General features: G+C 42.7%; 1 protein-coding gene across 1 annotated transcript; it reads left to right on the top strand.

Moving 5' to 3' along the window:
- Window positions 1-2,323: 2,323 nt before the first annotated feature.
- On the top strand, window positions 2,324-10,999 carry LOC127567767 (regulator of G-protein signaling 21-like; the record flags this gene model as incomplete). The annotated part of the gene is made up of 3 exons (XM_052010772.1): window positions 2,324-2,387; window positions 4,761-4,927; window positions 10,814-10,999. Coding segments are annotated over 3 exons (417 nt in total), but the record flags the coding sequence as incomplete, so codon positions are not given.
- Between the last annotated feature and the right edge of the window lie 1,968 nt (window positions 11,000-12,967).

The raw sequence follows: 12,967 nt of genomic DNA, 5'->3' as shown, positions 1-12,967 counted from the left end.
TCATTTTGTAATGCGACAATTAACCAAGAGATGCACGTTTGAGTGGAGGTAGTCTTGAGTCCAAGGAATATTGATTGTAATCCAATAATTTCTGCAGGATTTGATCCATGTTATTTGTTAGGTCCTCTGTTATCAAAGGGCTTCATTTGCTGCCAGCCAATTGCACTTCCTGAGTAGGATTCGTTCTCTAAGAACTTTGGGAGACATGATATGTGACAATACTTGAAGTCGTGGCCCAGTTAATCTCAATCTCCCCAAAACTGTTCCCTCGCTGCCCTTTGCTGAACAGTGACTGTGTTCATGTGACAACTCCTCATATGGTAGTACTCTGTTATGAGTCTGCCAAAGCAAATAGATTGGCATGGACTTGGTGAGCTGAAGGGCCCACTTCTGTTCTGTACAACTCTATGACTCAATGAAAGATGGCCATTGTATCCTTGCTTTACTATTCCATGGTGTTTTAACCTTAGGCAGCTCCCCACATACCTTCTAGACCAAGCCAACCTTAATAAATTCTCTTTGACACCATTGTATGCTGGTAACCTGACATTTGAAAAAAAATCGAAGGTTACTAAAGAATTAAACACATCATCACTGTTAGGTTTCTGTCAAGGCCATTTTAATGTATTCATCCACACTGAGCTCCTGGGCCCTGTTCACTACATATCATGTAAATCCACTCTGAACTTAAGAATGTAGTACACAATCAAATATTTCAATAACCCGAAGCATCAATCTGCACTTGCTTTCTCACTTTTCCCAGTTCTGATGGAGGATCCCTGACTCAAGATGTCCACTCCATTTTTCTCCTTGCTGATCCTGCATGACCTGCTGAGTGCTTCCACCATTTGCTATTTTAGCTTCGCATTTCCAGAAATTACAATTTTTGCTTCAGTTTCAATAACCCACACTGTTTCTTTATTTGATCTCTGCCTTCTCCAATTCATCTCTTCCCCCACTGACAATTGCAAGTTCTCTCTCCTTTCCACTGAGATTTGAGATGAAGCGTCCTCTGAGTCAGATATCATGGAGAATTATTTGAATTTAGCTTATAAAACATAGTGGCTTTTTCAGATAGTACTGAATGTTTCAGCAGCTGCAAGTTCCAACTTCCAGCAACTGGTCAAGTGTGGACACTGTAAAGAGAAAGTATTTTTCAAACATCAGAAGAGAGTAGTGGTGTGTAGCCTGCTCTCTTGCATGTACCTTTGGGTATTTATATGGTGACCACAGCAAAGACACAGAAACAGATGTTTACTAATCTTGTAGGCAAGGAAATAGTACACAGAACATAGCAATAGCTGGACAAAACAAAGTCCATGTTGTCCTTTTACCAGGCCAGTGGTTGTATGATGCATTGATCATGGAGTTGTTGATGAAGTGGAACAATCAGTTTCTGTCTCCACAGCAGACCCAGACATGACCCAAAAAAAAATCCCAGTGGTGGAGAATCATAGGTCAAAAGTGATCTGCTTCTCATAGCATGTTACTTGTACTATTTGTCATGTCTCACATTACTCTATCCCAAAATGTTGTTTCTGGAAAGAAATCCATCTAACTTGCATTTGACTGAGTTAATAGGAATAGCTCACATTATGTCCCAAGGGAATTTTTACCATAGATAGGTCACTTATCTAGTGAGATCCTAGTTTTGTAGGGTAGTTCTTCATTTATCACCCTTGTCTATATGCTCTCCCCTCAACCCATTCCCCTCCCCCCCACCCCCATCCCCACCCCTCCTGTATTCCCATCAAACTCAGACCATATTGTCAAAGGATGTAGTGTCAATTCAACATAATTCTTTGCAATTATCCACAATACACATTAAAATGAAACTTGTCATTTCCCAAGGAGAGAAAATAAGCAAAAATTGTTTTTTAAATGTGTTTCAAATCCTACCACAATGTTCGCTTACCAAGGTTTACTTCCTTCAGGCACATTTCAGAAAATGCCACATGGAGCATTTTACTTCCAATGAGTAGATTTAATACTTAATTTACCTAATCACAAAAAGGAGTGTTTGAAGACTAAATGCATTGAACCTCTACACCCACAGAACTCTACCAAGTGCTTTGCCTGTTCAGCTTAGGGACCAGGAAAAGGCCAGGAAGATGCCAATAAAGTGAGTTAACATTTATTTTAACATGCTTTCTCTACATTAAATATTGTTTGAAAGATGAGCATGTATTTTTGCATAAAATCATCTGGAATGATGATACCAACATCCTGTTACCATTAAGAGATGCATGGATCAAAAATTATTTAATAGTTTCCATAAGGAAAATGCTTCAAAGCTGGCAATTCTATTCTATTCTAATCTAATAGGGCAACCCTTGAAGAGGCAATGCTGTGGTCTGAATCTGTGGATAATTTGCTGTACCACAAAGGTAAGCAGAGGTTAATCACTCAGAACAGTTGTGGACAATATACATTTCTTTTCTTGCCTTATTAAAAGCATTATGTATGTTTGTTCTTGAAGAGTGCTCTCCTTCTGTAAATTGCAATGGACTTCCTTTACCCCTTCCTCCCTGCTAACCCCACCCCATAGCTGTACACCCTACACCCTGTCCCACCCCTCTGACATTGTTCTCTGCAGCAAGGCTCTGATTACAAATGAAACAAAAAAATACCGCTGTTGCTGAAAATCTGAAACAAAGTTTGCAGCAGTGGAAATACTCAACAGGTTAAGCAGCACCTGTGGAGGGAGAACAGAGGATTCAATTGTGAGAACCTAAACAGCGGCATTTCCTAAAGAAGAGGGGGCAGGGTAAGCACATGCAGGAGTCAGTAAGAATAGAGAGGTAGAGAGAGAGAGATCTTATCCAGACATGCTGCATAGTAGTAACAGAACTGACCTCCCATCTCCCATCAATCCAACCCACGCACCCACCCAGCTCCAACCACCCATCCATGTGACCGGCTGGGAGAGAGCACAGTTAAGGGAAAAAAGATACAGGCTAATTCTGAGGGTGAGAAAATACTCAGAAAATGCTCCTTGCCTCTCAAAGGCAAACAAGCAAGTTCCAGGAGAAGACAATTGTGAGCAGAACACCCATCGGCAACACCCCACCTACCTTTTCAACCATCCGATATCAGCCACACTTAGATATCTATTACTTTGTTTACTCCTGTTTTACCTTTTGTTGGCTCATGGCAAAAGCTCTTTAATTACCTCCGACTTAACACTGAAGTACATTATAGATTGTCTGTTTCTTTCCTTGCTTAGGCAGTGGTGTTTTGTTTCTCCCCCGTCCACTTGCACAGCTGCAGTTCATCAGCAGCATCCTGAGCATCTGATGAAGGAACAAAAGCAAGACTTGGATTTGTGTAGCGCCTTTCGTGTCCTCTGATCATCCCAATGCACTTTACAGCCAATGAAGTACTTTTGAAGCTAGGTCAAGGAAGGCAGCAACCAGCTGCAAGCTCCCAAAAAACACCAAGGCAACAATGAGCAGATTGACCATTTTGGTGCGATGTAAACACCAGTCAGGTGACTGAGGGCAATACCCCGGCTCTCCTTTGAAATTGTGCTATAGGATCTTTTACCTGATAGAACAGACCGAATTTTGGTTTAATGTTTCAGCTGAAAGTTGCTGCTGCAGAAGGGTGACACGGCTTCAGTACTGCATTGCAATATCAACCTAGATTTTTGAACTCAGGTCTCATGTTCAAATTCAAGTTGATTGTTGTCATAGGCATACATACACAGGATAGAAGTGCCATGAGAATTACATTTTTGCAGCAGCAGCACAGTATATTATAACATAATAAACATAGCGTCACTAGTACAAGATTGAGAAAGAGAAAAATAAATAGTCCAAGGTAGTGTTAAGGTTTCTCAGGTCAGTCCAAGAACCTGATGACAGTGGGGAAGAAGCTGTTTTTGAACCTTGAGGTGTGGGTCTTCAGGCTATTGTATCTCCTGCCGGATAGCAGCATCAAGAAGAGATCATGGCCCGGATGGTGGGGGTTCCCTGATAATGGATGACATCTTCCTGAGACATCACCTCTTGTAGATGTACTTGATGGTGAGGAGAGCTGTAACTGTGACGGAACTGGCTGAGTCCACCACTCCCTGTAGCCTCTTGCATCACTGTGCATTGTTCCTGCTTCATTGAAATCTCCTGAAGACTGAAAGGCCTGCATAGAGTGGATGTGCAGAGGATGTTTCCATTAGTAGGAGAGTCTAGGATCTGAGGGCACAGCCTCAGAATAAAGGGACTTCCCTTTTTAACTGAGATGAGGTGGAATTTGTTCAGCCAGAGGGTGGTGAGTCTGGAATTTGTTGCCACAAAGGGCTGTGGAGCCCAAGTTGTTCTGTGTATTCAAAGCAGAGATTGATAGGTTCTTGATTGGTAGGGGGTTAAGAGTTACAGGGAGAAGATGGGAGAATGGGGTTGAGAAAACAAAATCAGCCATGATCATATGATGGAGCAGACTCAATGGGCCGAATTGCCTAACTCTGCTCCTATATCTTATGGGTTTACGGTCATTGGAGTTTCCATAGCAGACCATGATGCAACCAGTCAGAATGCTTTCCACTGCGCAGAATCTCTGCTCTCTCTGGAGGGTGATTGCGGATCAGAGGATAAAGCACTACTGAATGAACAACAGCTGACATTATTGATGCATGGAACTTGCCTGTTGACTCCACAGATGATGAGTGACTGGCTGAAGGTGTCCAGTGCTTTCCATTTTTGTTCGTAGCATGGCCAGCCACGTTTCCATTGGTCTGCTAAGTCTGCGTTCCTTGTTCTCAGCTGGTCAAGTTGCCTTCAGGAACTTCCTCAGGAGAGAATTCAGTGAGGAGAACATTGAGTTCTGGCTTGCCTGTGAGGCTTACAGGAAGATCAAGTCTCCTACAAAGCTGGCTTCTAAGGCCAAGAAGATTTACTCTGAATTCATAAAAGTTGAGGCTCCTAAAGAGGTATGGAATTTGGTTTGGTTATTTCAACATTAGCTTCAAAGGAAGTAGAAAGTGGAATTTTTTTTACCACATTGTTTTAAATATCCAGTTTTAAAACTTACATCCTTATACGATTCCCTCCAATCACTCCTAGTAACTACCTCCAATCTAACAACCCTCTGAGAATTCTATGTTCTTTGAATTTTAACCCTTTGTCTTCCTCTGTTTCATTTGCCTCATCTTTGTCGTCATGCCTTCAGCAAATCAGACCCTGGGTTTTGGAGTCCACCTTTCTCTCCTCTTTAAGATGCTCCTTAAACCCTTCCTCTTTGAGTCAGCTACCCTACTGTATCTTTTGTTGACTCACTCTATGCCTATGTTTAATTATATTCCCAGAAATATCTGAAGACAATTGGGATATTTTAATATCATAATAGTTCTATCTAAATGGAAGTTATATAAAGATACCTTTATTAGTCACATGTACATCGAAACCCACAGTGAAATGCATCTTTTTTGCATAGAGTGTTCTGGAGGCAGCCCACAAGTGTCGCCACACTTGCGGTGCCGACACAGCATGCCCACAACTTCTTAACCAGTATGTCTTTGGAATGTGGGAGGAAACCGGAGCACCCAGAGGAAACCCACGCAGACATGGGGAGAATGTACAAACTCCTTACAGACAGTGGCTGGAATTGAACCTGGGCCGCTAGTGCTATAATAGCATTATGTTCTATTTGCCGTTTTTTTTGGAAATTATATTATCTTGAACCCAATCTTTTTAAAGGTTACAGATTGACAAAATCTGAAAGCCATGAAAATGCTCAGCAGATTGTTGCAACATCCAAGGAAGTGTGTGCAGTTAGCAGTCTCCTCCCACAACATATGGTGCCCAAAACAGCAGCTGTCCATATTCAGACATGCACAGGAAGGGGTGGGGACAAGGATTCTAATCCTCTCGGAGGACGAGGAGCTAAATACTCAAAAACGATGCCAACTCACTAACTTGCCCGAGCACATTAGGCTGTGAGGAAAATATACTCAGGAGAGGCACGTTGACCGTCACTCATTACGGGAAAACTTAACAGTAGTCTAGGGCTTCATCTGTGTGCCTGTAGGTTTACAGAGCAGTCGAGGCAGCAAAATCATTGTTTCAGCTTGTCAATGGTCTGGTCTATCATGTTTCGCAATGATAGCATGGTATTCTTTGAATGCATGTTACCCACATGTATATGGCCTGCACACCAAGGTCAAGAACCCAGTCATTAGCAGCTAGCCTTTAGCATCCAAATGTCAACTATTGTTTGTCCCGATAACACAGCAGACTGCTGCAGTATGAATACCGCATGATTGCTGTCAGGATATCTGAACCAACCTGTTTATGTTACACAGAGCAAGTTGAAGGCCTTTTGCAGTCCAGAGCTGATAAGTGATGCCCATTAAGATACATGCACGCACTCTTCATGGAATTATATGCTTGTTGCCCTCTGCCAAGAGGTATGAAGAGCAGTCAGCTTTCTTAGAATGGATTCACTGACCCACCTATCCAGCAGTGGATGATGAACTGTCAAATGTTGCCAATATCTCAAGCTCTTGCTTGGAAGTTGCAAATGTTTGATGCCATTGTTTTCAGGTAGCCCTCAGGTAGAAATGAACATAACTGAGGAACATTTTCCAAGCTCTTCAAGGATGAGAAAATCAATTTCAATCCTTTGATTGGACACTCTGTTGTAGGGCCCAACCTGATTCAGATCAATCCACCTCCAGTGACTTTTCAGGAGTGCTGAGATGTCATCGATTTCCTCCTTGCAACAATCAACAAATACTCTTTGGAAATACTCTTTCCAACACTGGAAGGGGGTCTTTCCAGACTTGGTTTGCAACTTTGACAGGTAGTACAATTATCTACCTGCTCATCAATACCTTTACGTAAACTCAGCCAATAAACAAAGCTCCTGGAAGTTGCCTTCATGACCAGAACGTTCAGGGGAAGTTCTTCCAAAACCTGACTTTTTAACACACTTGGCATATCAACTGTGTGTTTCCATTAAACAAGAGCTTGTTCCATTAGCCAGTCATAGAGCCATAGAGCTGTGGTGCGCTGAAACAGGCCCTTTGGTCCACCTTGTCCAAGCTGAACGTTTTGCCCATCTCCACTGATCCCATTTTCCCGGTTGAGGACCATATTGTGGAGCTGGCTGAAGGGTCAGGTGTCTTGCTCTTACTTCTGATTCTCATGTAAGCTCATTGTTCTCTGTTAGTGGCACTTAGTGGAACTCCCTTCAGTACGTATCCCTGTCCATAATTAAGCAATCTGCTGCTGCATTGATGCCCATGTCGATGCTCTGACTATTTAATTAGTCGTGGCATAAATATAATACAAATGCAATCCACGTTGCTGACACTGGTTTCAATATTGTGGAGACTTCCTCCCTGTGGCTTCTGACGGTAAAAACATTCCCCTGTAAAGAGATCACACGACTAGAATTGTTTTGACTAGCTATCTTGGCTTCAGATTTGCATGCTGGAAGCTAAATGTCCCTTTTCTGGCAGATGAAACATACTGCCATTTTGCATTGACACAGATACAGTGGGTGGGTGGCTTTGGTTATATCAACGGTAGCAACTCAACTCTCCTGTATACCTCACATTCTGCTTTGCCACTCCAGCTCTCACTGCCACACCAGACAATAAGCTACAATTGCCAGTGTAACTCAAAGAACTGCAGATTTTGGAAGCCTGAAATAGAAACTGAAGTGTCTTCAACCTGAAATGTTAGCTCTGTTTATCTTTCCACAGATTTTGCCTGACCTGCTGAGTGTTTCCAGCACATTTTGTTTTTATTACAGTTATTGCCTTGGATTTTTTTTTACCATTCCTTGATGTCATCTCCCTGGCTCAGCCATTCTGCGTGCAAGATCAAATGTGAGATTTTGCATGTTTAATAACTTCGATTGAATTCACTCACTGTTCAAATCTGAGACAGGAACTTCAAAGAGACTATACACTCACTGATACTCTCACCTGACTTCTGATCCTTATCCAGATTTGTACCTCTGCACAATATTTCATGGTTTAAGGACCAAAGTGATCCTGTAACTTTTGCTGAACATCCTTTTCTTTCTGTGGCATGATTTGAGTAAGAAGAATGGCTTTTAGTTTGCTCACCTATGGCATAATTTTCTGTAGGCACGTTCTCAACATTACTATTAATTTTCATTATGTCATTTGCTGTAAAAAATGCTTGGTATTGGTATTGGTTTATTGTCACTTGTACCGAGGTACAGTGAAAATCTTGTCTTACAAACCGATCGTACAGGTCAATTCATTACACAGTGCAGTTACATTGAGTTAGTACAAAGTGCGTTGATGTCGTACAGGTAAAAACAGTAACAGCACAGAGTAAAGTGTCACAGCTACAGAGAAAGTGCAGTGCAATAAGGTGCAAGGTCACAACAAGTGACGTGAGGTCATAGTCCATCTCATTGTATAAGGGAACCATTCAATAGACTTATCACATTGGGGTAGAAGCTGTCCTTAAGTCTGGTGGTACATGCCCTCAGGCACCTGTATCTTTTACCTGATGGAAGAGGAGAGAAAAGAGAATGTCCCGGGTGGGTGGGGTCTTTGATTATGCTGGCTTCTACACCAAGACAACGAGAGGTAAAGACAGAGTCCAAGGAGGGGAGGCTGGTGTCCGTGATGTGCTGGAAGATGTCCACAACTCTCTGCAGCTTCTTGCAGTCCTGGGCAGAGCAGTTGTCATACCAAGCCATGATACATCCAGATAGGGTGCTTTCTATGGTGCATCGGTAAAAGTTGGTGAGAGTCAAAGGGGACAAACCAAATTTCTTTAGCCTCTTGAGGAAGTAGAGGCGCTGTTGAGCTTTCTTGGCTGTGGTATCTATGTGATTTGACCAGGACAGGCTGTTGGTGATGTTCACTCCCAGGAACTTGAAGCTCTCAACCCTCTCGATCTCAGCACCATTGATGTAGACTGGTGCATGTACACCACCCCCTTTCCTGAAGTCAATGACCAGCTCTTTTGTTTTGTTGACATTGAGGGAAAGGTTGTTGTCATGACACCATTCCACTAAGCTCTCTACCTCCTTCCTGTACTCTGACTCATCGCTGTTTGAGATATGGCCTACAACCGTGGTATCATCTGCAAACTTGTAGATGGAGTTAGAGCAGAATCTGGCCACACAGTCGTGAGTATATAGGGAGTAGAGTAGAAGGCTGAGGATGCAGCCTTGTGGGGCACCAGTGTTGAGAATAATCGTGCCAGAGGTATTGCTGCCTATCCTCACTGATTGCGGTCTGTTTGTTAGAAAGTCAAGGATCCAGTTACAGAGGGAGGTGTTGAGTCCTAGGTCTCGGAGTTTGGTGACAAGCTTGCTTGGAATTATTGTATTGAAGGCAGAGCTGTAGTCAATATAGTCTAACATATGTGTCTTTACTGTCCAGATACTCCAGAGCTGAGTGTAGGGCCAGGGAGATGGCATCTGCTGTAGACCTGTTTCGCCAATAGGTGAATTGCAATGGGTCCAGGTTGTCTGGTAGGCTGGAGTTGATGTGTGCCATGACCAACCTCTCAAAGCACTTCATGATGGTATATGTTCTAAGTATAACCTGAAAGGCTCATGCATTTGATTGTTTGCACCGTAGCTTCCAATGGAACCAGCTTGAATCTAAGTAGCCATTTCATCCTTACCTGCTGATATAGTGAAGCAGGTTCTCTTGAAGACAATTATGTATGGTGGTGTTATTCCTGTCATGTTTTTTATCCAGTTACCTTTATTTTGCACAACTCTTGAGCTTGCTATAGAATTAGACAAATCCTTGCACAAGGTCAAAGTTAAGATTGGTCCTGGGCTCACTCGGGCTACAAACTGTTTACTCAGACTCAAAGACGTAACTTTTCTTTTTGATGACCTTCTATTCTTGTCACCAATTTGTAGCACATGTGCATGCATTCTATACTACAAAACAATAAAGAGCCAGAACTCTAGACCACTGGAGGGCACCACTAAAAAGATCTTAGCAAATACTTCAACGTGCAGCTAGGAGAAGCAGGAATGATCAGCAAATTCCAGCTGCTCCAAGATCCATGGATATCTAGCACTCGATTCTCTTCCAATCTCCAGGCACCTCCCCACCTCGTACTCTCCAAGCTTCTCCATCCAGTGTTAACCTTCACAGCTCTCCAAGTCTTATTAAAGTAGAACTCAGGATCCAGTATCTATTAGGCCTTGGACATATCAGTTGTGAGCTACTCCCAGTGCAGGTCTGCATGACAGGTCAGTCTGACATCTCCCTTCAAGAGGAAAATATAAATCTAATTAAAAATCCCAGTTTCCCAGTGCATAGTCAGAGACATTGTGAATCCTGCCTCAAGACCCACACCCTTTGTGAGATCAACTTCATTTTTGGTGCACAGAGTCATCCCTCGGTGCTCTTAGAATACAAGGGACACTTGCAATATTAGCAGCTGCAGTTCCACTTCAATCATTAATGTTAACCAGAAAGATTTTTAAATTTTAAAAGAACATTTGGGTTATATTTAAATGTGTAAAGCTTGGTTGATGTAGTGTGTGGTGATGTCGAGCATGAAGATGTAATTGTACTGAACTTTCTGTTCTAGTGCAGCAAAGGAGGTAAGGGATCTATCAGTGCAGAGGAGTTATATGATCCGGAGATTTACCACCATCTGAGAGAAATTTCGACGCACCTTAGTTATAAATGACCCTTATTTTGCAGCTATGGCCCCTTGTTCATCGCTCCCACTTGTTCATGTGCACAAGTCACAGGATATCTTCAGGAAACTTTGAACCTGATCAACAGATACACCAAGGAAAAGTAGCTCAAACACTAAAGACTTTCATGCTTTAATTTTCTTTCCCATAGATTAACATTGATTTTACAACGCGAGAGAATATCACCAAAAGCATAGATGAGCCCACACAGTCCAGCTTTGATGTGGCACAAAAAATAATTTACAGCCTGATGGCAAAAGACTGCTACCCCAGATTCCTGAGATCAGACAGCTATCTGGAACTGATAAGCAAGAAGGAAAACAATCAACAGAACTGAAGCATGGCACCTCTCAACGTCCTGTCGAATGATTAGCGGGTAAACAGCTCAGAGTTGTAGATTATCTCTCACATTTCCCATTTCTGATGAGAGATTCTCAGCATGAATCGTTAGTTAGATCTGCTGTCATAGATGCTGCCTGACGTCTTCAGCATTTTCTGCACTTATTCCAGAGATGTAAACTGAAAATACTCGGCATTCTCAGCCCAAAAATCTAACCACATAATATTTCTGTTCTGAATAATAAAATTGAAATGCTTTCTTTAGAAATGCAATGAAACCCATTTACAGACTATTTTGCACTAATCTGGAAATTCGATCAGGCACTTGTGGTTGTGAGTCACCTTGTGCATCTAATGTGATTTCTACATCAGAGGAGCACAGAATGGTACCATATCTTGTGCAACACTCAACCTCAATACTCCCAGGGCAAGATGGTCTTCCCAGCAAAGAACCGGATTGGGATGTCTGTCATGTAAATTGATAGCCTACCTCGCCATTCTGAAACTCCATCCCCCACCACCTGCAACCCACACTGCAACAACGCACTCATCCCACTCTAAATCTGGCAAACCCTGATCACTGGAGTCCTGGATCCCATGGTTCCCAGTCTGATACCTCCCGACCCAGCAACCATCCCCTGAGGCCCAAAACCCTCCCACCACCCTCCAATCATTGCCAGGCTTCTGTTGCATGTCCCTGACCATCAAAACATTAATACTCTCCTGAACTCCAACCCACAACCATCCATCCATGTGTGCCAGGCTCTGCGCTCCTACCTCACCTCATCCCTAACACTGCCTGCTTGGGGTTTGGAGTCTCCAGTTACAGTGTGAGGTACCATATTATCGACTTTGAGAGTCTAGAATGCCTGGTCATTTGGGCCACAGCTGAGAAACATCTGAAGTCGTCCAGGGCGTGCGAGAATTTCTCAGGATGTTTTTGATCATCTAACTGGATGATGAAGTGGCAAAGATTGAGCGCATGGGCAAAAGACTGGCAAATGGAGTTGAATGTGGGGAAGTGTGAGATCTTGCACTTTGGTAAGAGAAATCAAAAGGCAGACTATTATCTAAATGGAGAGAGTGCAAATGAGTGAAGTACTGAGGGATCTAGGTGTTCTAATGCATGAATGACAAAAAGCTACCACGCAGTCCAACATGTAGTTGAGAAGGCAAACAGCACTTTGAACTTCATTGTAATTGGTTGGAGTTTAAAAATAGGGAGGTTTTGTTGGAATTGTACAGGGTGTTGGTGAGGCCTCACCTGGAATACTGTGCAGTTTTGGTCCCCTTACCTGAAAAAGATATGGTAACATTGGAGATTCACCAGGCTATGGGTTTCCTCCGGGTGCTCCAGTTTCTTCCCACATTCCAAAGACATATGGGTTAAGAAGTTGTGGGCATGCTATGTTGCCACCGGAAGTGTGGCAACACTTGCCAGCTGCCCCCAGAATATTCCAAGCAAAAAAAATGCATTTCACTGTGTGTTTCGATGTACATGTGACTAATAAAGAAATATTATCTTAATTCCTGGTGAGACTTTAATAGTTTAAGCTTGTATTCCTTGGAGTTTAGAAGAATGAGGGGTGACCTCATTTCTTCTAAACTCCAAGGAGTTCTGTGGGCAGCCCACAAGTGTTGCCACACTTCCAGCGCCAACATAGGTCCTTCAGGCCTACCATTTAATATAGGACTCTTGCTTTGATTGTGTTCTTGTGAAATAATTAATGACAAAAGTGGGAAAGATAAGTCACCATAAATTTAAGTTGCTCAAGTCTTGAGGAGTAGAAACTGGTATGATGGTGGCACAGAACAGTTAATTTCAATTTGGCCGCCCAGTGCACAACAGCCTATATTCAATTCCATTGTCAGCTATTGAAGATAAGACTAGATGTCAGAAGAGAAGTACACCAGACAGCAGATGCACTAGCACCCATTTGGTACCAGGACCAAAGACAAGTTTCTA

This window comes from Pristis pectinata, chromosome 3 (genome assembly GCF_009764475.1).
Source record: "Pristis pectinata isolate sPriPec2 chromosome 3, sPriPec2.1.pri, whole genome shotgun sequence".
Lineage (NCBI taxonomy): Eukaryota > Metazoa > Chordata > Chondrichthyes > Rhinopristiformes > Pristidae > Pristis > Pristis pectinata.
Note: the sequence above shows the minus strand (reverse complement) of the source record. Positions and strands in the feature narration are given on the sequence as shown.